The sequence below is a fragment of the Zosterops lateralis genome (assembly GCF_965231275.1).
Source record: "Zosterops lateralis genome assembly, chromosome: Z".
Lineage (NCBI taxonomy): Eukaryota > Metazoa > Chordata > Aves > Passeriformes > Zosteropidae > Zosterops > Zosterops lateralis.
The window spans coordinates 5,275,387-5,296,420 of NC_139800.1; the positions used below are offsets into that span (position 1 = coordinate 5,275,387).

At 40.4% G+C, this 21,034-nt stretch overlaps 1 protein-coding gene across 1 annotated transcript in view; it reads left to right on the plus strand.

Annotated features, from left to right (window-relative positions):
* The window catches only part of ARHGEF28 (Rho guanine nucleotide exchange factor 28), a gene marked incomplete at its 5' end in the record, with an annotated part of 93,562 nt that extends 72,762 nt beyond the window's left edge, over nucleotides 1-20,800 (plus strand). The window contains 2 exon segments of the mRNA XM_083884264.1: nucleotides 2,387-2,687; nucleotides 19,693-20,800. Of these exon segments, the coding sequence (XP_083740390.1) occupies nucleotides 2,387-2,687; nucleotides 19,693-19,853 (462 nt within the window). The 3' untranslated portion in view covers nucleotides 19,854-20,800.
* Nucleotides 20,801-21,034: the final 234 nt, after the last annotated feature.

The window sequence follows — 21,034 nt, forward strand, 5'->3', positions numbered from 1 at the left end:
CCTTTTAATGTACAAAACTACCGTAGTGGAGGTTCTAAAGGAGATGGAGCCAGGTTCTTTGCAGTGGCACCCCATGACAGAACCAGAGGCAATGGGTACAAACAGAAGCACAGAAGATTCATTCTGAAGGTCAGAAAACTTTTTCTGGTGAGGGGGATGGAGGCCTGGCACAGGTTGCCCAAGGAAGTTTTGGGGTCTCCATCATTGGAGATATTCAAAAGCCACCTGAACATAGTCCTTGGCAACTCTCTCTATGTGGCCTTGCTTCAGCAGGAGAGTTAGACCAGATGTCTTCTAGAGGTCCTTTCCAACCTCAAATGTTCTGTGATTTTAAGCTGGATACTCTACAAACCTCAAACTTAGGCAGATGTCTATTAAATTAAAAAGACAGAAATTATAAATATGAGAATCTGTGTTTTATTCTGCTTTGCTGCTGTATGTGTAAGATACATTGTGCCTCTGCATCTTGTAGGAAAATTAAATTATTGTAATGCTTAAGCACATATAGCAGTTAATGAAGTTTTTGGTTGCTGTTCTTTTTCCTGGACCACTGTCTCCAGGGAGGAAAAGGTGCAGCTGCAGGAGTAACAAACACCAGGCTCTGGTGAACCCCCTGCTTTCCTATTCCCTGACTCCACTAGCCTCCTAGGGGAAGAGGTTGGTGTGTGGCTCCATCCCTGACAGTATAAATCCTTGGAGATGCTTACTATTTGGGGATGCAATTTAAAGTAGCCCCGAAGCTGCTTAAGTGTTTAATACTAAAAATGATTAAGATTTTGTTAAGGGTGAAGGATGCAGTCTGACTCTGAACTCAGATGTCTGGCTGCTCACCTGCCAGGTAGGTCCTCATCTCTAATACCTGCTTGAAGGGTGTGGTCTTGATTTCCATTACTGTCCTCTAAAGCACCTAAAAATCAACACATTTTGTCTGGCTTTTCCACGTATAGAGAGCTCACGGACTCAAACAGCATTTTTTCCCCTTCAGGTTCTCATTTTCACAAGAAAATCTGTAGAGCCTTTCTTCAAGCCATCACCTCCATAGTTTTCCATAGCTGGCAACTCTCCCATAACAGGCAGAGACCATTTGGCATCTAAGGTTGTGCCTGTGTGAGAGGGTAAAGGATTGGCCTCTGACGTCTCCCTTCTCATCCAGCTTTTGTGAACACCATGTGAACATGACTTACCCATATATACTTGCTAGCCCAAACAGCAAAGACACTTTTTACTAGCATAGCACATGCTGCAGTTTTGACTTTTTTGGTAGTGCTTAAGAAGTGGATTATAAAACCAAAGCTGAACTTGCCATCAGCTTTAGTGAATGTGGCTTCTGAAATCTTTCAAGGAGGGGAAGTTGAAAGATAAGAGTCTGATACAGGGATATCAAGATTGCACAGAGAGGCAAAATAATTAAATACTAAGTGTCAGAGTACTGCAGTTTTTGTAATCTAATATTTTATTTGTAAGGCTACTTGTATTTTTTTTCCAAGTAGACTACATGGTTTTGAATCCACCCAGACCTTAAGCCTGTCTTTCTCCCATGTTTCCATTACCGTACTCCTTGCAGCAGTGGAACAGGTTGAGTGATTGTCAGTCAGCTGGTATTCCCAGCCCAGTGTTTTTGTGTTACACTCAACCGAGATAGTTTTGTGTGACCAAACAATGCACCAACTCACTGTAATACTCCTGCCTTTTTTTTATTTTATTTTTTTTTAATTATTTTTTGTGAAATTGGTCTTAATAAACACCTGCAGACAAAGAGTCTGCAGGAGTTGCACTTTCTACCTTTGGGAGCCATGACTTGCTTGCTAAAGTTATTTGCCATCCCCAGTTTGACTGCTGCAGCCCTGTTCTCTGTGATTGCCTGTCTATGTGAGGTACAGTGTTATTTTTGGATTGCAGAGTACACAGATTTACATATGGGATGCAGTACCTTGTTGGGCCATGAGGCAAAATATTAACCCTCTGGAAGTAGGTCAGCAGAGCTCAGTGCACCCCAGTTAGTGGTCCTTTCTGTTCTGTTACTTTGCAGTTATTACTTCTTTTGGGGTGAGCTAAGACCAGATCTGCTAGGTCATTGCTGTTTGTTCCTGAGTGCACATCAGGTTGAATGTGTTGTGAGGTTAACTTCTGGCAGATTAGATGACTATTTGCTATGAATCCTCATTCTGTCTGGCAGTTAATTTTCTGCATCCTGGTATAAAGATTCTTCAGGATGATGCTCATACACTTCGGTTTTACACAGGGAGAAGCAGGAGTTGGACTCCATGATTCTTATGAGTCCCTTCCAACTTGACATACTCTGTGATTCTCTGCTTCTGTTACTTGACAAAGGTGAAAATACACCTTTGCTGTTTTGTTTTTTGTTGGTTTTTTTCCCCTTCTGCAGATAATGGGACGTAATCAATTGGACAGCCTACATGGTGAAAATGCATTCTACTTCAATGAAGCTGTAGTGCGTGTGTCTCTAAGCAGAATCAACAGATCAGATTCTTCTCTCATTTGTGAGGATGGTGTCTATGGGATGAATATATCAAATTCTGATGTAGCAGGGACTAGTGAAAATCAGGTGGACCCCAAACTGGACACTTCTTGTCAGCCAGGATTAACTAGTGCACTGTGGAAATCCACTAGTTCTTACCAGCAGATGCCTTTTTCCTGCAAAAGCAACAAGGATAATGGTAATGAATGTTTTTTTAAATAAGAAGTGGTGCAGGCAGTTTTCTCCCCTCTCTGGCTGAATAGTCTTAGGAAAAAAGACAGCTTGGTAGTAGTGGAAGCAAGAGATTTTGATAAAAGAGTTGCCTGCTTCTTTGCAAGACTTTTGATGATAGGTGAGAAAATAAGCAGAACAGAAATACAGAAAATTATTGAAAAACCCCACAAAAGTCCTTTTTGTGTCTGCATAACAGTACTCAGAATGTGTTTTTCTCTTAGTCTTTTCCAATTGCTTTTCAACCTTTTTTTTTGCTAGCAGAAATCATTCTTTTTCAAGTGCACTTTATTGATTGTTTGAGAACATATGTGCATTACTTGATGATTTCGGGTTAGAATAACTTTTGATTTAATGTCTTAGAATTACAATCAGTGTTCAAACACCCTTTTTTTGCTTCATTGAAGAATGAAAATATCTTGAAAAATCCATAGACAGACAATTGTATCACTTCTAAGGAATAATGTAATCTTTAAAATAAGTTAAATTAGTAACTCTTACTGCATTACATTTCTTTATGCTTGCATTTTACCAGTACCCCAAAGATACATAGGCTGCATGGCAGTTACTGATTGTAGCTACCAAAATGAGTAGAAAGAGGCTGCCTATCTGAGCAGTACATGCACTGAAAATTCCTCAAAGGTCCTAAAAACTTAGGAGAAACTCTAAACTGTCAGGGGTTTATTTCTCATTTTGCACAATAATAGTTTTGATCTAACTTCTTTCATTAGTGTGAGTTGCAGAGCAGGATGTAAAAACACAACAATTAAATGTCTTGGGCACAAATGGTGTAATTTTGCTGTAATAGGTTAAATAAACTGGTGGGGTTTTCTGCTTAATTCTGAAATTTAGGAAATGTGGCCTGTCAATGCTGCAGCAGTGCCTGAGCTCCCATTTTTCTGCAGTTGGCAGTGCAGAATAACTTCTCACACCAGCCTTATGCAGGTCAGGTCACAGCAAAGACCAGTGGACAGCAGAATTAGGAGTTGAAAATATACCCAGGTACAATGGTTAATTGTCTTACATCCGTGATTTAGGAACTTGCTCCTTAATACTCCTTGTAATATATTAAACAGATCCAGTACAGCCTTACTAGTAATTGGTATGTGGTTTGCCAAAATAGCATGTTATAATCAAAGGTAGGGCAGGCTAGTCACATCACCACAATCAGCAAACCAAGCTGATTAGTAAAAGAGATTAATATTTCTAAAAATGCCTAAATAAGTAGCCTGGTGAAACTTGTTCTAGTTTGACTGAGGTTGTCATTTTAGTTATAGGTTAGCTAAGCTAGTGCAAATTTGAAAAGGAGCACATATGTGGGTTTAAACCTCTCAAAAGTGGCTTAGCTTGCACTGGCAAACATACAGATAGAAGCTAACCAGGATGCTTTCTGTTGAGGCCACATGAGAGCATCTTTTTTAATTAAACTGGCTTGTACCAGTTTAATTGCACTGATTCTAAGATATGCTGGTGGAGCTTTTGTGTCTCAAGACACAACGGACCAGCTTTGTGTTCAGCTGCTGTCAATGCATGCTGTGCAGACATCCTTATCCTGACCTGGTAACAGGGCACCAAGACAGCCCCAGCACCCTTGGGGACAAGCTCTGGCTACAGAGCCTGCCCAAGAGGTCAGTGTAAGTCTCTCTGATGTGTTGCCAAAATATGCAGTTACTGCCTGGGTGGTGCCACAAGACACCTTATGCAAAGGAGGGAAGTAAATCCTTGGAGCATTCTGATGGTTCAGGTGATGCTGGCTTCAGGCGAAGCCCACCACTGCACTGCTGGGGCAGGCAGGGCTGGAAGCCTCCCCCCAGAGAGATGGGACATCACATTCTATGGTTGCATGTGTGGTTCAGAAGGTGACATGAGTTTTATGCTCTGATCATGCAGTGAATGAGTCTGCATGATTCTGTCTTGCATCAGGACCCCTGTACAGGGAGGGACTGGGGAATGAGAAAGGTGCTGAACTTCCCCAGGGGATTCTGCACATGGAAATTACAAAAATCACTTGTTCCTAAGCAATGTCAATCAAATTGAGCAACACAAACATTTCATAGTAGGAAACTGATTTCCTTTTTCCTGAGTGTTTTTGGTCATGTTTTCTTCCCCAGGGGGTTTAGTGGAATTTCAGAAAAACTCCAACCTTGTGCCTCCACTTTCTGACACATCTGTAGGATATAGTCAGTTCCAATCACTTTGAGGGGAGATCAACTTAAATGCAGTGAGGGAAAGAACTTAATAGTTAGCTGAAATATTCAGTATTTTCATGGGGATGAATGTTTCATGGCATTTTCATGCATTTTCATGCATTTTCATGCATTTTCCAACTAGCTTTGCATATAAAGTCTCATAATCATCTTTGAAAAAAACATTCTTAAATAATTAGTCACCATAGAACTAAGAAACAAATACTGGGTATGGTTTTCTGCATATAGCCATGTACCACATACATGCATGGCCAGACCGAATATATAGTTAAAATTTTCTGTGTACACAAAAGGAATTTCTTGAGTTTGATCAACTTTCCCAGAATTATTAGGCATTTTGTAAGAAGTTGGCTCTGTCCAAAAAAACCCCCTTAAATTATTTAAAGAGAAGCACCATCTAAACTCGTTTCCAAGGAGTTAATCACATTGCATTCTACCATATGTTAAGTACTGTTCAATTAAGCTTCATAAATATACAGAAATGGAAATGGCTACATTACTCCAGTGCATAATTTTCCATTCATATTTCCTAAGGTAAGACATAGGTCTCTTCACATAGCTAACATCATGATTATGTATCATTGTTTTATGTGTATGGGAGGGAACTTTAATAAAGACCTTCAGGCAAGTTCCCACAAAGCTGAAACTGGCATAAGTAACCTCGCTAAAAAAGGTGTGTCAGTCAACAGGAGGAAAATATGATGGAAAGAAAAATGTGTTAATGCTTTACAGTAATGGTTATGAAATTATCTGCATGAAAGAAGCAAGTACTTTGGCTAATTAGGAAGGAGGGGAAGTATAGGTTTTGTGTCAGACTAGACTGAGAATTGCATAAATTAGTCTTGCATTTAATTGACATGTCAGGTTAACTAGCCAAAGTGATGCCTAAGGATTTACCTATGGATTCACCTCTTTGATTTCAGGAATCAGTGCAATTTTAATTCTTTTAAGCTTTGAAGTGAACAGCGTTGTTTGCTGCTGCCACCTTAAATTCATTTATTCATACACTGTAGCTACAGAAATGGAATTGAGAAGTGACTGATCTGGAAAACCGCTGAAACTTGAAAGTGGGAAGGTTTTACCTCAGACATTTAGTATGAAAGATCTATATATGTGATGCAGTGAAAAACATTATTTAAATCTTTATGAGGAACATAGGAGATCCTGTGATCTTCATAAACAGCCAAATGCAAACCCAAGGAGCAAAAATAGGACTCTTTGTGACTAATATAATTTCATTCTTTTTTAAAGGACAGAAATTTGTACATGTATGCATATAAGCAAATGAGATAGTTTGAGTTTGGAAAAATAATTCATTTATAGTGGCTTTCATCAAAGTAAGTGGTTTCTAGAGATGTAAAACATTTCATTTGCAACAGAAAAAGCAAGAATTCCAGAAACAATGTGTAGTATCCTGTAACTCCGTATAATTTATATGAAATTTCCTTCCTATTGCTTAAGGCAGATTTTGCTAATGGTGATTACTCTGTTGAATCTGTTCTTAAAACTGTATATGAGATTAATTTGCTTTGGTTTCCCATTGCTGATTTAGATGGCATTTAGAACAGTGCATTTTTTGTCTATGTGCTGGTTTCAGCTGGGGTTAGAGTTAACTTTCTTCATTGTGGCCGGTATGGGGCTGTGTTTTGGATTTGTGCTGAACTCAGGGTTGATAACACAGAGATGTTTCTGTCACTGCTGGGCAGGGCTTGCACAGAGCCAACGCCTTTTCTGCTTTTGGTGCTGCCACACTGGGGAGGGGACTGGGGGTGCCTGGGGGGAGACACAGCCAGGACAGGTGACCCCAAACTGACCAAAGGATGTTCCAGACCATGTGGCACCAGCTCAGTGCATAAAGTGGGGGAAAGAAGCAGGAAAGGGGGGGGCATTTGTGGTGATGACATTTGTCTTCCTAAGTAACCATTACCCAAGTAACCAACTAAGCTGGGCATGATGGGGTCCTGCTCTCCTGGAGATGGCTGAACACCTGTCTGCTCATGGGAAGCACTGGATTAATTCCTTGGTTTGTTTTGCCTGTGTGCACAGCCTTTGCTTTCCCTATTAAACTGTCTTTTTATCAACCCATGAGTTCTCCAGCTTTCACCCTTCTGATTCTCTCCCTGATCCTTTTGTAGGAGAGTGAGCAAGGGGCTGTGTGGGGCTTGGTTTCTGGCAGGAGTTAAACTACCACTAAGGCTATCTTAAGTAACATAAGCTGTGGCATAATGACATTGCATAAAAATACCTGATCCATGTTTGCATCAGGGAGGCTGATAACAATAGGCCTGGCTCTTTTCTCATACTTGTGTTAAGGTGAATTTGTTGCAGTCAGGAGAGACATAATATACAATGTAAAACTGGTGCAAGTGTGATACAAAACAGGTGAAATATGCCTTGCACTACAGTGTTAAAAAGCCACCTGAAATGATACAAGCTGTTTTTCTGTGCTTCCAACTGGAGATTGGATTTTGGCAAGGAGAAAACCTCAGTAACTCAGGGCCTTATTCAGATACCACAGCTACTGCTGCCAGTGCTGGAGGTGGCTGATGGCGTCCTGTGTCGAGGACTTTTTTGAGTAAGATTGCCTTCATCACGTGGAACCTGGTAAATAATGATTAGCAACATCCCCAAAAAAGTCACCACAGGTCTGCATACGTGATTGTTGTGAGTTAATTTTTATATTGGTATTGCTGAAATAGCCCCTTCTGAGTACCTCTGATTTTTCTGAGCTGGAATGTAACTGTCCCATACAGCACACACTTTACAACAGCATCCTTTGTAGTCAGTGAGAGGCCAGCCCCTTACCACGTGCAGAATTGCATGTGAAGATATGTTTCAATCTATTTTTCTTTTTCTGGTGTGTCTAATATTTTTAATAGTGTCATTTTTTTCACTGTCTCATAGAGTGAGCAAATTCTTTCTGTTTTTTCTTCACTTGGGAAGAGGGGAAGAGGGAAATTTTTAAAAAGCAAAGGATAATATGACCCATGGACCTCCCAGTTTGACAGGGAGCCTCCTGAGCAGATGTGATATTTTGAGCTACTTTAAATTTTTTTGGTCTTTTTTAATTGGGTAAATGCCACACTGAGAACAATTCCAAATTGATTTTTCTGTGTTCAACATATCCCTACTACTCTAAGTGTGGATGGCTACACAGGTGAGCACAGAACCCATTCAGTGCTCAGTGTAAGTTAAAATGAGAATAAAATTAAATGGAAATATATAAGAATATGAAGCTGAGCAACATCAGCACCAGCATCTTCCAAGTTCATAATCTCATTAATTTTTTAGAACAATTAAGCTCTTACTTTTGACTCTGCAACAGAAAACAGCAAATTTGTGTCTTCTCCATACCACAAAACACTGATTTTCATGCTCTGCTGAAAGAGTTCTGTGTATCTGAGATACTTGGTGGAAATGAATTAGAGAGGAAGGTTTTTTCCTCTTAGGAATGATGCTGCTGTTTGTTTAAAGCAAATGGCAAAAGGGATTAAATCACATGGTAGTGTGATATCAAAGTGAAAAATATGTCATTGTATGTCATCTGCAATTAGTATATTTCAAGTAACACTTGCTTTTCACCTCTCCAGCAGTCAGATTTTGTTGTTCTGTTACTGATTTTCTCATCTCAAAACACTCTTCTCCTTTCTGAAAATAACCACAGTGGATGCAGCACTATAAAATAACCCTTTAATTAAGGCAGCTAATGATATTCTGGTTTTATTTTGTACATTAATGTAAGTAATGCCTATCCTGTGTAATGCCTGTCTGATTTTATTTTTTCTATTATCTTCTCACTTAGAGTTCATTCATTTGTGGAGGGAAGTTTAAAATAGTGCACATCATTAAGGTTATAAATGGAGTAAAAGAGATTGCCTGCCCCTGTCTTTTGAGGTACCACTGGTGCTGGTGTAAATCTACAGACCACATTCAGGCTTTCATTGACTGCAGACTTATTAAACAGCAACAGGATGATGGCTGAATCTTTCTCATTTTTCTCACACTTACGGTTCCACCAACTTCAGTGAGTGGTTTGTGGAGTCGGTGGAATTACTGGTGTCAATGAAATTGGAATTGTGTGGATGATCCCCCTTACATGCAGATTTATTCTCTACTTAGATTGGATTTTTCCAGCAGGTAGAGGTTTCAGGGAAGCAGAGGGATGATGAAAGGAGAACACTTCAAAGCAGAAAACCATGGGCAAAGCGTTTTAAGCCAGACAGTTGGTTTACAGTGAGTTGGATCCTGAAATCCAGCTCAGGGATGTACAGAGAAGTGACTTGGATAGCAAGTCTGCAGGGAAAGAAGGGATCTCTCAGGAAAAGGGCCACAAAACAACTGTCTTGCTGGTTGTTTGATGTCAACAAGTTTCCTTGGGAGGTCTTTGTTTTGCTTGGGAAATGTTCTCTATGGGTAGAGACCTGGCTGCAGTGCCCTGCTTTAGTACATTAAAATATTTTGTGTATGTTTTGTAATGAAGTTAGAGCCTGAAATAGATGCACTAGTGTAAATAAATAATTCATTCTAATGGCTGAGAGAAGCTATTTATGGATGATCAAATTTTGCAAGATACTGAGCATGCCAACACACCCTGTAAAACCATGTAGCTGAATCACCAAGTGGATCTGTCTGGCTTATTCTGAAAAGTACAATCTCATTTAAATTATTTAGTATAATACTTTACGTATTCCAAGAAATGGCCTGTAGCATATTGTGCAAAAATAATGAAGTGTTAGTAATATGAAACCTCCTCAGCATCATCTACTGTTAAATATTTATTAGGACACTGGGGAAGATTGTCTGTCTTCTTCTGCTGGTATTCATAACAGAAGCAACCAACTGCCTTCCAATAAACTTCATTGGCTGTTGCCAAACTGCTAGAGGAGATTTCATGGAGTATCTTGCTCTCCCTTGCCAGATGCTGTAGAAAACTTTCTTTTGGGTGTAGATTTTTAGTGGGACAGTAGAGAGGAGGAGCCTTGGTGCTGATATGGAAGTTGGTTATAGTTTAATCAAATGGGAAGACTTCCAACAGTCACCTGCTGAGATTCCTTGAGTGTTCCTTGGAAATCTGATCTAGAGCTGAAACATAAATGATATAAAAATAGATAGGATTTTTCTGTATTTGTTTTAGGGTCTGTTGTAGAAAAATTGAACCCATGTACTTTAAAAGTAATTGAATGTATTTAATATGATAAAGAATATATGAAATATAGGGGAAGCAGGGTATTTGGGGAGGATGAAAAGAGATTTATTTTTTCTCTTTATTAAGTGAACTTGAAAATTGAAGGATAATTGTTGCTGACAGAAAAACTGCAGGGAAGCTGTCTTCTGTGCAGAGCAACTTGACATTGAAGCACAGTGCCACTGGGGAGGGGACAAAGGTCTGAGGAAGGCTCCTGCATTTAACACAGGAAATTTAGAGCTGCAGGTGATGTGTCCATCCCTTCAGCCAAGTGTTTTCTATGAGTGGAAAATTTGATAAGCATTATCAAATGCTTATTTGATAATCGTGGGGGTTTATAGCTTTGATGTACAGTTTTTCCTTTACCTTTTATGCAAACTGTTTTCACAGCAGTTACATGTTCAGAGAGCTTTTAGCAAACAGTTAAAAAGGGCATTAATTTCAAATAATATTCAATCACACTGAAAATTCCTATGCTTACAATGCAAAATTGGGGGAATGCAAGACTTTCCAGTTTTTTCTTGATTTTTTTCAAGGACTCCAAGAAGAACACATGAGTGCATACACTTCCTGCCAAAAATTAATAAAAATGGCTGTGCTAATACTCAAAATGCAATCAAAAATTAGTGAATATTTCCTTCAGTTTTGAGCTCAGGAGGGAATAAGTATCCCTGTGACTATGAGATAAGAGGCTTCTCTCAGATGCTCACTCTTGTAGTAATGCCTGTATTTTTTTCCTGTATTAATCAACAACAGCAGCTTCTATTAAAGGGTAAGATTAGCATGTAATTGATTTGAAACAGGTGCTTTGCCTGATTTTTTCTCCTGCAGCAATTCTGTATACTGACTTAGTGTTCTTCTGCTGGTCTCTTTGAGTTTTGATCTCGTCAGCTTTTATGAGTAAGAAGTGGTGGATCTGGTCTGTTGTTGGGAAATTACCCTATAAAACCAAAGTGCTTAGGAGGAGGCTTGAGTGTTTTATAAATTACCTCCCCCTTTTGGCTTTTGTAAAAGAGCTGTGCCCTTCTGCTACTCAAGAAAATGCTTGCCAAAGTCCAGAGCACACTTCTTTATGTTGCACCTGAAAGACTGGTCAAACACTGGGGACTAAATTGATTGTTTGCCAAGGTCTTTGATTTCATGTTTATTTTAAAATGAAAAAAAAAAAAAACCAAAAAAAAACCAACCCAACAAAACAAACCCACAATCAAAGAGCGTCCATAAAATATGAGGCAGAGTTAATCAACACACCAACATCTGTCTGTGGTAACAGCTCAGAAGAAGAGTTTTGATGTGTAAATGTCCCCTATTTGTTTCAAAGGGAATGACTTCATGTTCCAGAGACTGTTTTTTCAGGGTTAATGCTGGCTGTTTCTCTTTTTTTGGGGGGAGGGAAGGAGATAAAGCCTCACTGCAGTGTTTTATCTGCAGGTTGCAAATTGGGACAGTGGGTGAGAGAAGTGTAGGGATGTGCTGGCTGGCAGCAGAAATGAGAGTTGGTTCATTGTTCCTCGAGTCCTTGGAGGTGCTGTTTGGGTCTGTAACTTTATGGGCTTTTTTTCTCCATCAAACCTTCCAGCAGGAGTATTTCCTACTGATGGCAGTTCCTACTTCAGCCAGCTGGCCAAATGGCTCCAGCAGATGATGGGCTGGGAGGAAACAGTTGCAGCCCACTTTGTTCACACTGGACACCTGGAAGAGGAGGCTGTGGGCATTTTCCACGCTTCCCCAGCCCTGTTGACAGTGGGCAGAGCTGCCCTACCCCTGGAGAGGTGCTCTGTGTGGGTGTGCTGCTGCCCTGGGTGGGGCAGTGGCCCTGCAGCGGCAGCTGGTCACGTTCCTTATGATCCTGTGTAGGAAGAGAGTTCTTGGGGTTTTATGGTTCTTTTTCCTCTTGATCATCTGAGTGCAGCTGTGTTTAATGAGCTGGAAAAAAGAAGTAGGTCAATAAAACATGTGTTCATTGTTAGCAGAATACCTGTTGGACCACGTGTTTGTCTGTAATTGACCATCTAGAGCTTCAAAGCTTAGCACAAAGACAGTTTAATAGGTTATTCATACTTAAATAAATTAATATTAAGCAGAAGCAGACAGCTGTCAGGCAGTCTGCCCTGCCAAGGTGAGACTGTGGGTATTTAATGCACAGACAAATTATGATTTCGAGTCAGACCTATTTTTAAGTCTCTCTTATTGGTATGCATATAGAAAAACAGCGTGCCAAAAATAGCTTAGAACCTGTGTGCTTTAAAAACCCATACAACTGATAACATAGCCATGTAACTAGGTAAAAATTTTAATCAACATAATCAATTTTAATCAGCATGTTATGTATTTGATGTCAAAGTGACACTGTCAGTATCTGAACATCAAAATCTTTTCTTTGGTAAACATCAGTGTTAGAAATAGTGTGTTTACTGGGATTTCACTGTGTTTTCTTTAATAAAAGCAAAATTACTGCATCAAGACATTACTCCAAAACCAGGAGTATAAACTGGAATCTTATGATAAATGCTGTTTTAGTGGAATAAATAATATTTTGTGTTTGCTGTGCCAAGAATTAGGTCCAAATTGTCTAGACCAAACTTCTCTAAATACTTAGGAGGACAAAACCTGAAAACAGAACTGCATTGTTTTGCCTAAGCCAGCAACTACACAAACAGCAGAAACATGCAGAATAATGGCAATCCCAGTAATTTTACCATTATCAAAAATCCAATGTACAGATGTAGAGAAGAGTTATGTTCTTAACCTTATTCATCATAGACTTTGAATTCCTTCTGTTCTCTGTCTTGTAACAAAAAAATTCACCAAAAGCTGCTAAGACTAATTGATGTAGGATCTCTTCTGAAATAATTCCTCATCTGCTTTTTGTGTAAAGATCTCTTATTCGTGAAGGTGCTTGTTAGCCTAAGAAATGCAGCAGCTGCTTTTTCACAGAGTTGGGCTGGTCAAAAGTAAATAACAGCATTACAATTCCCAGACCGATTTTCTTGCCTTATTCAGTCAGCTGAGAAATGGATTAGGCTCCTCTTTCCTTGGTAGCTTTAGGGTCAAAGTATTTTTTCCCAGTGCTTTTTTGAGAGCCAATTCCAAATTAAGTTCCTGCTGTGAAATCAGCTTTATTGAGGTGTGAAGGGCCTGGTTTGTTGGTGGTACATGGGATCTCAGCTGCCACTGAAAATGCTGGGAATTGTCCTCAAATTTTCAAGGCTTACACATAACTTTCCTATAGCAAGTGTTGCATTCTGAATAGGTAGCAGCAGTATTTTGGTTGTTCCAGGGTGATGTCCTGGCATTCCAGGTGCCCAGTACCACTGCATGGTGTTCCCTTTCTTCCACCAACTTATAACAACTGAACCTGCAGTACGGTCTTAGTAGGCATTGAAAAAAAGCAATCAAAACTGGTCATGCTGCCTTTCATGGTGAGGACAGGGAGAGAGGCCGAGGTGCTTGGAGTTCCCTGGGGAATCTGCTTTCTGTTGCTAATGAATCTGCATGGAAACCACTGGGAGCATCATTAGAGACAAAGAGGTGCCGTGGGATTTGCCAGTGGGTTTTTCAGTGGAGCCCTTGGGAGTTATGCTGCCTTTTGCTGTTGAACTGAGATGGCAAATGAGAGCCTGTTACCCTTGAATTCCTTTGAATATCCCACACCCGGTAGACTTAGCACTGGTTTTTAGGTGTCTGCTTGTGCTTTGCATTATGCATGAGTGCCAGTGTGGGGATTAAATAGAGCAGCTCTGCCATTTCAAATAGCTGTGGCCTGAAGCTGATGTGTCAGCTGTCAGTCCAAATGAACTTGGTACCAGTTGTTATAAGTATATGTAAAACCAAAACCCAACTCTATTGTTTCAGAAGGTTAGTGCTTTTGAGACTCTTCAACATATTTGTTGCTAAAAGCGGCATAAATCACTCTTCATTTAATGCAGTTTTATTTTGTAAAGAGGGTCAATGTGACAGATCTCGGAAACAAACACAGCAAGGTAATTGTCTGCAAAATCCCTGCGGTGTGTTCCTTCCACCTCCCCACCCCCTTATTTTTTCTCTCTCTTTTCTCTCTTTCCCTTTCTCTTTTTCTCTTTCTCTCTCTTTTTTTCTCTTTCTCTCTTTCTCTTTTCTTCCTTTTTAGAAAGGACCAAGAAGTAAAAACGTATCTAGCCTGCCCTGACCTCAGAGCTAACCCAGCTTTGCAGAGGAGTTTGAATACAAGGCCTTCTGAGATCCCTTCCAACTTGAATTATCCTGTGATGCTGTGAAACCAGGGTCAGAGCTAAAGGAGTAGAAGTAAGGGCTTTCTGTTCAAAACACAGAGACCTGAGAGGTTTTTTTTGCCTGGAGTGTTTTTTCTTTGTGCCTTGGTTCTCCTGTCCTTCCCATAATCTTCACTGTGGGCACTCTAGCCTTAACATCAAGAGCTCTGATCCTGGGGGGGAGAGAGAGGAGGGGTGAAGGAGGTGCAGGAGAAAATCTGTGGCATTTATTTGATGTGGAAGTGCTTACATCCTATGACAACAGACAGGAGGTGAGAATCAGCGTGACTAATGAGTTGTTTACTTGGCTTTTGTATCTCCCACTCCCCCCCAGGTACATGGGCTGTATTTGTTTTTATACGTATTGATTTCAGATTCCTGCAAATACCATTACTTTGTCCTTCACCTTGTCAGCAGTTTGTGAGATACTACTAATCCTCTTTCTTAGTGCTGTGGAAAAGGTAGGATAGTTAGGATGCAGAATGCTTCTTTCTTTCTTTCTTTCTTTCTTTCTTTCTTTCTTTCTTTCTTTCTTTCTTTCTTTCTTTCTTTCTTTCTTTCTTTCTTTCTTTCTTTCTTTCTTTCTTTCTTTCTTTCTTTCTTTCTTTCTTTCTTTCTTTCTTTCTTTCTTTCTTTCTTTCTTTCTTTCTTTCTTTCTTTCTTTCTTTCTTTCTTTCTTTCTTTCTCTCTTTCTCTCTTTCTCTCTCTCTCTCTTTCTCTCTTTCTCTCTTTCTCTCTTTCTTTCTCTCTCTCTCTTTCTTTCTCTCTTTCTCTCTTTCTCTCTCTCTTTCTTTCTCTCTCTCTTTCTTTCTTTCTTTCTTTCTCTCTCTCTTTCTTTCTTTCTCTCTCTCTTTCTTTCTCTCTCTTCTTTTTCCTGCACAACAGCACCAAGTTTTTAGCCAGGAGCTGTCGTTTTTCAGAGTTTGGACTCAGATCCTGTTTGGAAAAATGAGTTCCCCTTATGAACTCCCATGAGAACTGATCCCACATACGACAGGCCTGCCATCTGCCTTTGTTGTTATATTGAGGTGGTCTAAAAAAGTATGGAAAGAGTAGAGTGCCTCCCTGCAGTTTCCTGATGCTGCAGTCCTTGTGGTACCAGATCTAAACTCAAGGAATGGGGAAAAAATTGAACTTGTTTTTAGTGTTGAATTTGACAGTGTGAGTGAGAATTGTTTGTGTGAGTGAGACATTTTGTGATTGGATCCAGAATTTGTTAGAAATAGCCTCGAACTCCTTTTGCAAAAAAATTGGTGGGGGAGACTGCTGGGAATGCCTGGGGTTTCTTTATTTAATGAAATGGTCTCAGCTGAGATTAAAAGGAGTAAAAGATGTACTTTAGGAGTATTTAATACTGAGGTGTGGCACAGGCTACAGATCCCCAAAAGGCTGAAGTGCTGTCACAGATTACCTAATATTTAGTCACCAGCCTCAAGCACACCTTTTTTTTGCCTTGGCTGCTTGACCAGCCCAGCTTTCAAAGAGGGGAATTCTCTGGTCTACTGTTCACTTTTACCCAGGGTATCCATGGTGCAGCTGCAGATCTGGCTTGTTCTTAAGGAAAGAGTCGCCTGGAATATTGTAGGGGAAATACATTTTATGTAAGTGACAAACAGGTAAAGGAGGTTTCAGTTTGCCCATAAATTTTGGGGTCCAGGGTATGGAGGGATGCTGACAGCTCTTGGCTGGTGCAAAAATGGGAGGGAGCAGAAAGCTGTGTCAGAGCAGACTGTGGAAGAATCTGAGCTACAGCTCTACAGTTTTGTTAAAGCTTTGGAAATAGCCAGGGAATATTTATCTAACTATGAAAAAAAAAACAAAACCAGTCTAAATGAGCAAATGGGTGGCTATGGCCAGGTAAAGTCATTTTGTTTGTCTTCTCTGGAGGGTGTGGAGCAATCAGAGCCCAGTCCAGGCAGGCAGGGTGTGGGCAGGGGCTGTTCCCAGCTTTTGCCGGGGGCTGGTCTGGTGGGTGTGCTGTTGAGCCAAACACAGCCTGCCAGAGACAGCATCTGTCGGTAGCTTAGAGGGGAGCAGAGAAAATGATAAGTAAATGCTGAATTTAAACAAAGGAGGTATCACAGAACTCTTTTTATGGCTGATGTTGATAGATGAATTAGGATTGCATTGAAGGAAGCTCATGAAAAGCCAGTGGTCTGTACTTACCTGACTCTTGATCCATAGTGAATTCTGATGTTTGCATCAGTGCAGCAGAGAATGGGCCTGGAGATGGGCTGGGGAGCTCCCATGGGTGCAGGGGAGAGGAGCATGGGAGAGCTTCTTGGATGTCACTTCTTGGTAGCAGCCCCTTTGCCTTGCTGTCCACACAAAAAATCAGTTTGTTTTCCTTCTTCTATTTTTATTGAGCGTCCTCAGCTCTCAGAGTTCTTTAGTAGACAGCAGCTGATGTTTTCAGGTCTGATTTCAGAAGTTTCCTCCTTGTTTTGAGAGAGCATTTCAAGAGGAAGATTTCTCTCACCATTCTCCTGCTTGGTGACCAGGGCAACTCAGTTTCCCCATGCTGTACCAGAGAGCTCAGGGGAGGCTCTTCGGCTGCTGTCACTGTTTTATATTACAAGAACCAAGGCTGACTGGCAGTTCAGTCCACTTTTCTCACTCTCCCTTCACCTGAAATTGTTGTTACCATTTCTAGCACTTCTTCCACACTTGACAAGCATGTGCTCCCAGGGCAGACCACGCTGCTGGTGGCTGTGACACCAGCTGGTCTCCTGGCTCAGCTGCTGCCAGCATGGGCACTGGGCAGAGAGACAGCAGCCACCCTCCCTGATGGCAGGCTGAGTGTGTTGGCCTTGGGGACACATTGAGCTTTTATTAGGCAGGGTCTGTGTTGAGTGCCACCTGAAGTGAATCCAAAGCCAGCCCCTTCCCTCCTCTGTTGGATTAAGCACAGCCTTTCCAGCCTGAAGCCACTCACCACCCCAGGAGCAGCTGTGCTCTTACCTCCTGGGTGCTCTCCTGCTGTTCAGGTTTTTCAGATTCAATGTATTTAGGAAAAATAAAACCAGGAAAAAAAAAAAAAAGGCAGCTAAACCAGTGATAAATCATTTATTTTATTAATCATTTATAGTGACAGGATCTGATTTGTTTTTCCAGAATGCTGACAGTTTCCACTGCTCAGCTCTGCTGCCTTGTAGTTGTAACAGTTAATGAGAAATGGTTTGGAAACAGTTAGTCTTTTAATTGGTGAAGCAATTACTGTTTAGTTTTGATGGTGGAAAATAAATGCATGTAAGGTGTTTCTCTTTCTTTTCTGTGTATTTTCAAATTTGTAATTAGGCTTCTCAAATTATGTAGTTCATAAACTTTGGAAACAGATCTTTCAAATAAGTGTTTACTCCCTGGTATTCTTATGCACATGACTTGGGTAATGTGAGTAGACTCACAGGACTTAAAAGGAATATTAATGTAGGTAAAATTACCCCCAAATGTAAGTGTTTAGAAGTTGAGGAACTTCTGCTAGTAGGGCTCTTTTTAATAAATAAACAACCCAAATGTATCCAGTTTTCATAAAGACAGACACATATTTCTGCCGCATTCTGTGGGCTGCAAATTGCAATCTTTTTTTAACATGACCATCAAAAAGGAATAAATGCAGACACCATCTTCAAAAAATCAGGACTGTTTGGCTAAGTTAGGGAGTCAAGTCCTGTTTGTTACATATTGCAAATAAATCACTAGCAATCAAGACTTACTCTGGATTTTCTTCACGACTGAAACTTAATCCAGTATCAAACAGTAGAAGAAAGACAACTGACTAATTTTTGTAACATTCTGTGTCATCCCACTATGACTAAGCTGGGTTATAAATACCTTGCTCCTGCCATTGACCCTGCAGTCTTGGCAGCAGGAATAAGATGCATGTGGCTCATGCTGGGAGCTGCAGCTCCAAAGCCTGTTTGCTCCCCCCAGCTGTGTGAATATCAAAGAGGAGAAGATGCTGAGGGCAGAGGCTGTGATATAATGTGTTCCCACATGCCCATTGCATAATCACCCCACACTGCTCCTCCACACGCCCCATGCCAGGGAGCAGCCAGAGAGCCTGGGCTTTTCAGGGTGCCAGAAAACTTGTTTTGCCTCGAGCTCCTGCCTCAGTGAGCGAGTCTGATGAAAGTCACATATATTTGGGGAATGCTAAATGTGGGCAGGTGTCACTACGATTTGCCACCAGTTAAGTGACACGTAAGAACCCAAATAGATCCGTCATAATAGATTTCCATTGCACCCACACACGTGAGAAATAGGGACCAGAGCAAGCATGAAATGTCTCTTCAGCTCTGCATGAATGATCAAGGCTCAAAGAACCCCAGTTCTCGGTTTGCATGCTTCTAGCATTACCATGGAGTTCCAAGCTCCCTTTCTTCCTGCAGTCCTTTTTTGAGAGGGAAGAATGAAAATTAAACCCTCCTGATGTAATAGAAGAGATGGTCAGGCTAAGATTACGGTGAAAAATATTGCAGCATATCCATTACAGATATTTTTCATCGCTATGCATGAGGGTACACATTCTTTGTTATGCAGCTCCTTTTTATGGTAAAGTTGCTTTGAAGGAATACAGATGTAGAAAAGCCAACTACTGAGATGCAGTTCCTGAGGGCCCAAAGTGCTACAGGATGCTGACTAGGGAAAAAACCCAACTGTAGTCATATTGTTTTGGTTTTTTAAGCTATATGTGGATCATCATAGGAATGCTCATTGTGCAATGCTGCAAAACAATTCTGCATTTGTGGGAGAAAATTGGAAAGATAACAAGATCATTGCGAAATAATGTTCTATTGTTTGGTTGCAAGTGTTTCTTTCCATGTCACACCAAAAGGATCAAAACAGAGTAGGCAGTTTATGAAAATAAACAGATAAACTTGGTAGAAAAAGCTGAATGTAAGTGCCAGCCATGTAGACTTTTAACTTTGCTCACTTAATTCTTTTGCAGCCATAAAAGGAAGGCTTACAAATAAAATTCTGTGTAATGGTGAAAAATGTATTCATGTTACAACTGTATTATTGCTAACAAAGGCTCTGATTATATGCTGTGTGTTTCCCTCCAGCTCAATTCTGACTTCGTTTATATATTTTCATTATTGTGTGTCTGTTTAGTAAAGTATGGCTACATTTATTATTATTAGTTGAACAGATTTCATAACTTTGGGTAAAGTACCTCTCACCAGGCTGTAGTATAATTTGTTCTGGAGTAATGTTTTCCTTTCTAGACAGATGCAGCAAACTAGAACATGGTGCTATTGAAAAAGTCAGAATTTGCTTTTTCTGATGATGTGGCCATGGCAGAAAATGCACTGTCACATGCTCTTCTCTTGTGTGTTACAGATCTGAATGCACCACAGACCCAGGGTCCCCAGACAAACCTTCCAAACCAGGGATCCATCCAGTCACCAGAGGTGGACGAACTGCTGCTGAACCACCAGCCTGAGAGCCTGCAGGATGCAGAAAGTGGAGCCAGAGTAGAAGAAAAGATTGTTCACCTCTGATAACTTGTTTTCTAATCTCAGTAGCACTTTGGAAAGGTAACTGTGTTAGCTTTTCTAAAATTCTGTAGTCATTCTCTATGACCATCTGGCTTTTAGGGTAGTATTTAATAGTAAATGCAACGTTTTCCCCATGATAAATATAGCAAGTAAGTTATTTTGAAGCCTTTGTTAGGCAATCTTTAATTTATGACATGATTTCAAATGCTTTGCAAGAAGCAATGAGTAGCAGGGGAGACCTAACATTTTGAAATTGTAAAGATGCCACCAAGAACTGTGAAAGATAGTGTTGATTTTCTCGAGTCCTCTTTTTACAAGGACAAGCTAAGAGAGATGGGTCTGCTACTTGAGATTTCAGAGTGTGTATCAGTAACCTTCTAATAGTTGTGATATAACATGAGAAGACAGCAATGTAAGAATGATGGCTCTAGTCTTCACTGAAATGTGCTATATACCCTTAGCTGTTGGGTCATTTTCCTTATCTTCTAGCTCAGGAACTGCTCAGAAGGGGATGTTTTTTATGGTCTGAGCATAATTACCTAACTGTAAATGTTTTTTTCATGTCCCAAAGCCTGTTATCATTTTGATACTACTGCCAGTTTCTGTGCAGAGATGCACTAAATCAGTTATTGTATTATAACTGTTCCTCATTTCAGTAAGTGTCCTTACACATTAAAATTTCCCAGATGAATCTATCTCACTAGTGAAAAGAAAAGAGAAGAGAAGAAAAGAAAGGGGATAAATAGTAGGCTTCAGTTAGCTGAACTCTTCTGAAACTCCACTGCTTTCCTGTGTAGAAGTCAGATAGCTTTTCGCTTTCAGATTCATGGGATTGTCTGTGTGTTATGCAGTAACAAACCTGTTTCGTGCCTTTTTGTGCCTTTTTGTCTTTCTGAAAAATTTGTACACTTCTGTCAAACTGAATAAATGTCCTGTGCATTTCTGCAAAACTGTAATGTTGATTTATTGTGAGATCCTCCAAAGAAATAAGAAAAAAGGAGGGGAGAAAAATAAAATGTCCAGGCCTTTTTTGCACTGAGCTCTGCTGCAGGTGTGTGTTTCTGGCCCAGCATAGCCAAAGCTGTGTATTTCAGCTGGCAAAACCAAAGATGTGCCTGTCACCACTCAGCACAGCTGATGGCATTGGCAGAGGTGCAGCAGGAGGTGCAGTAGGAATGGCAGAG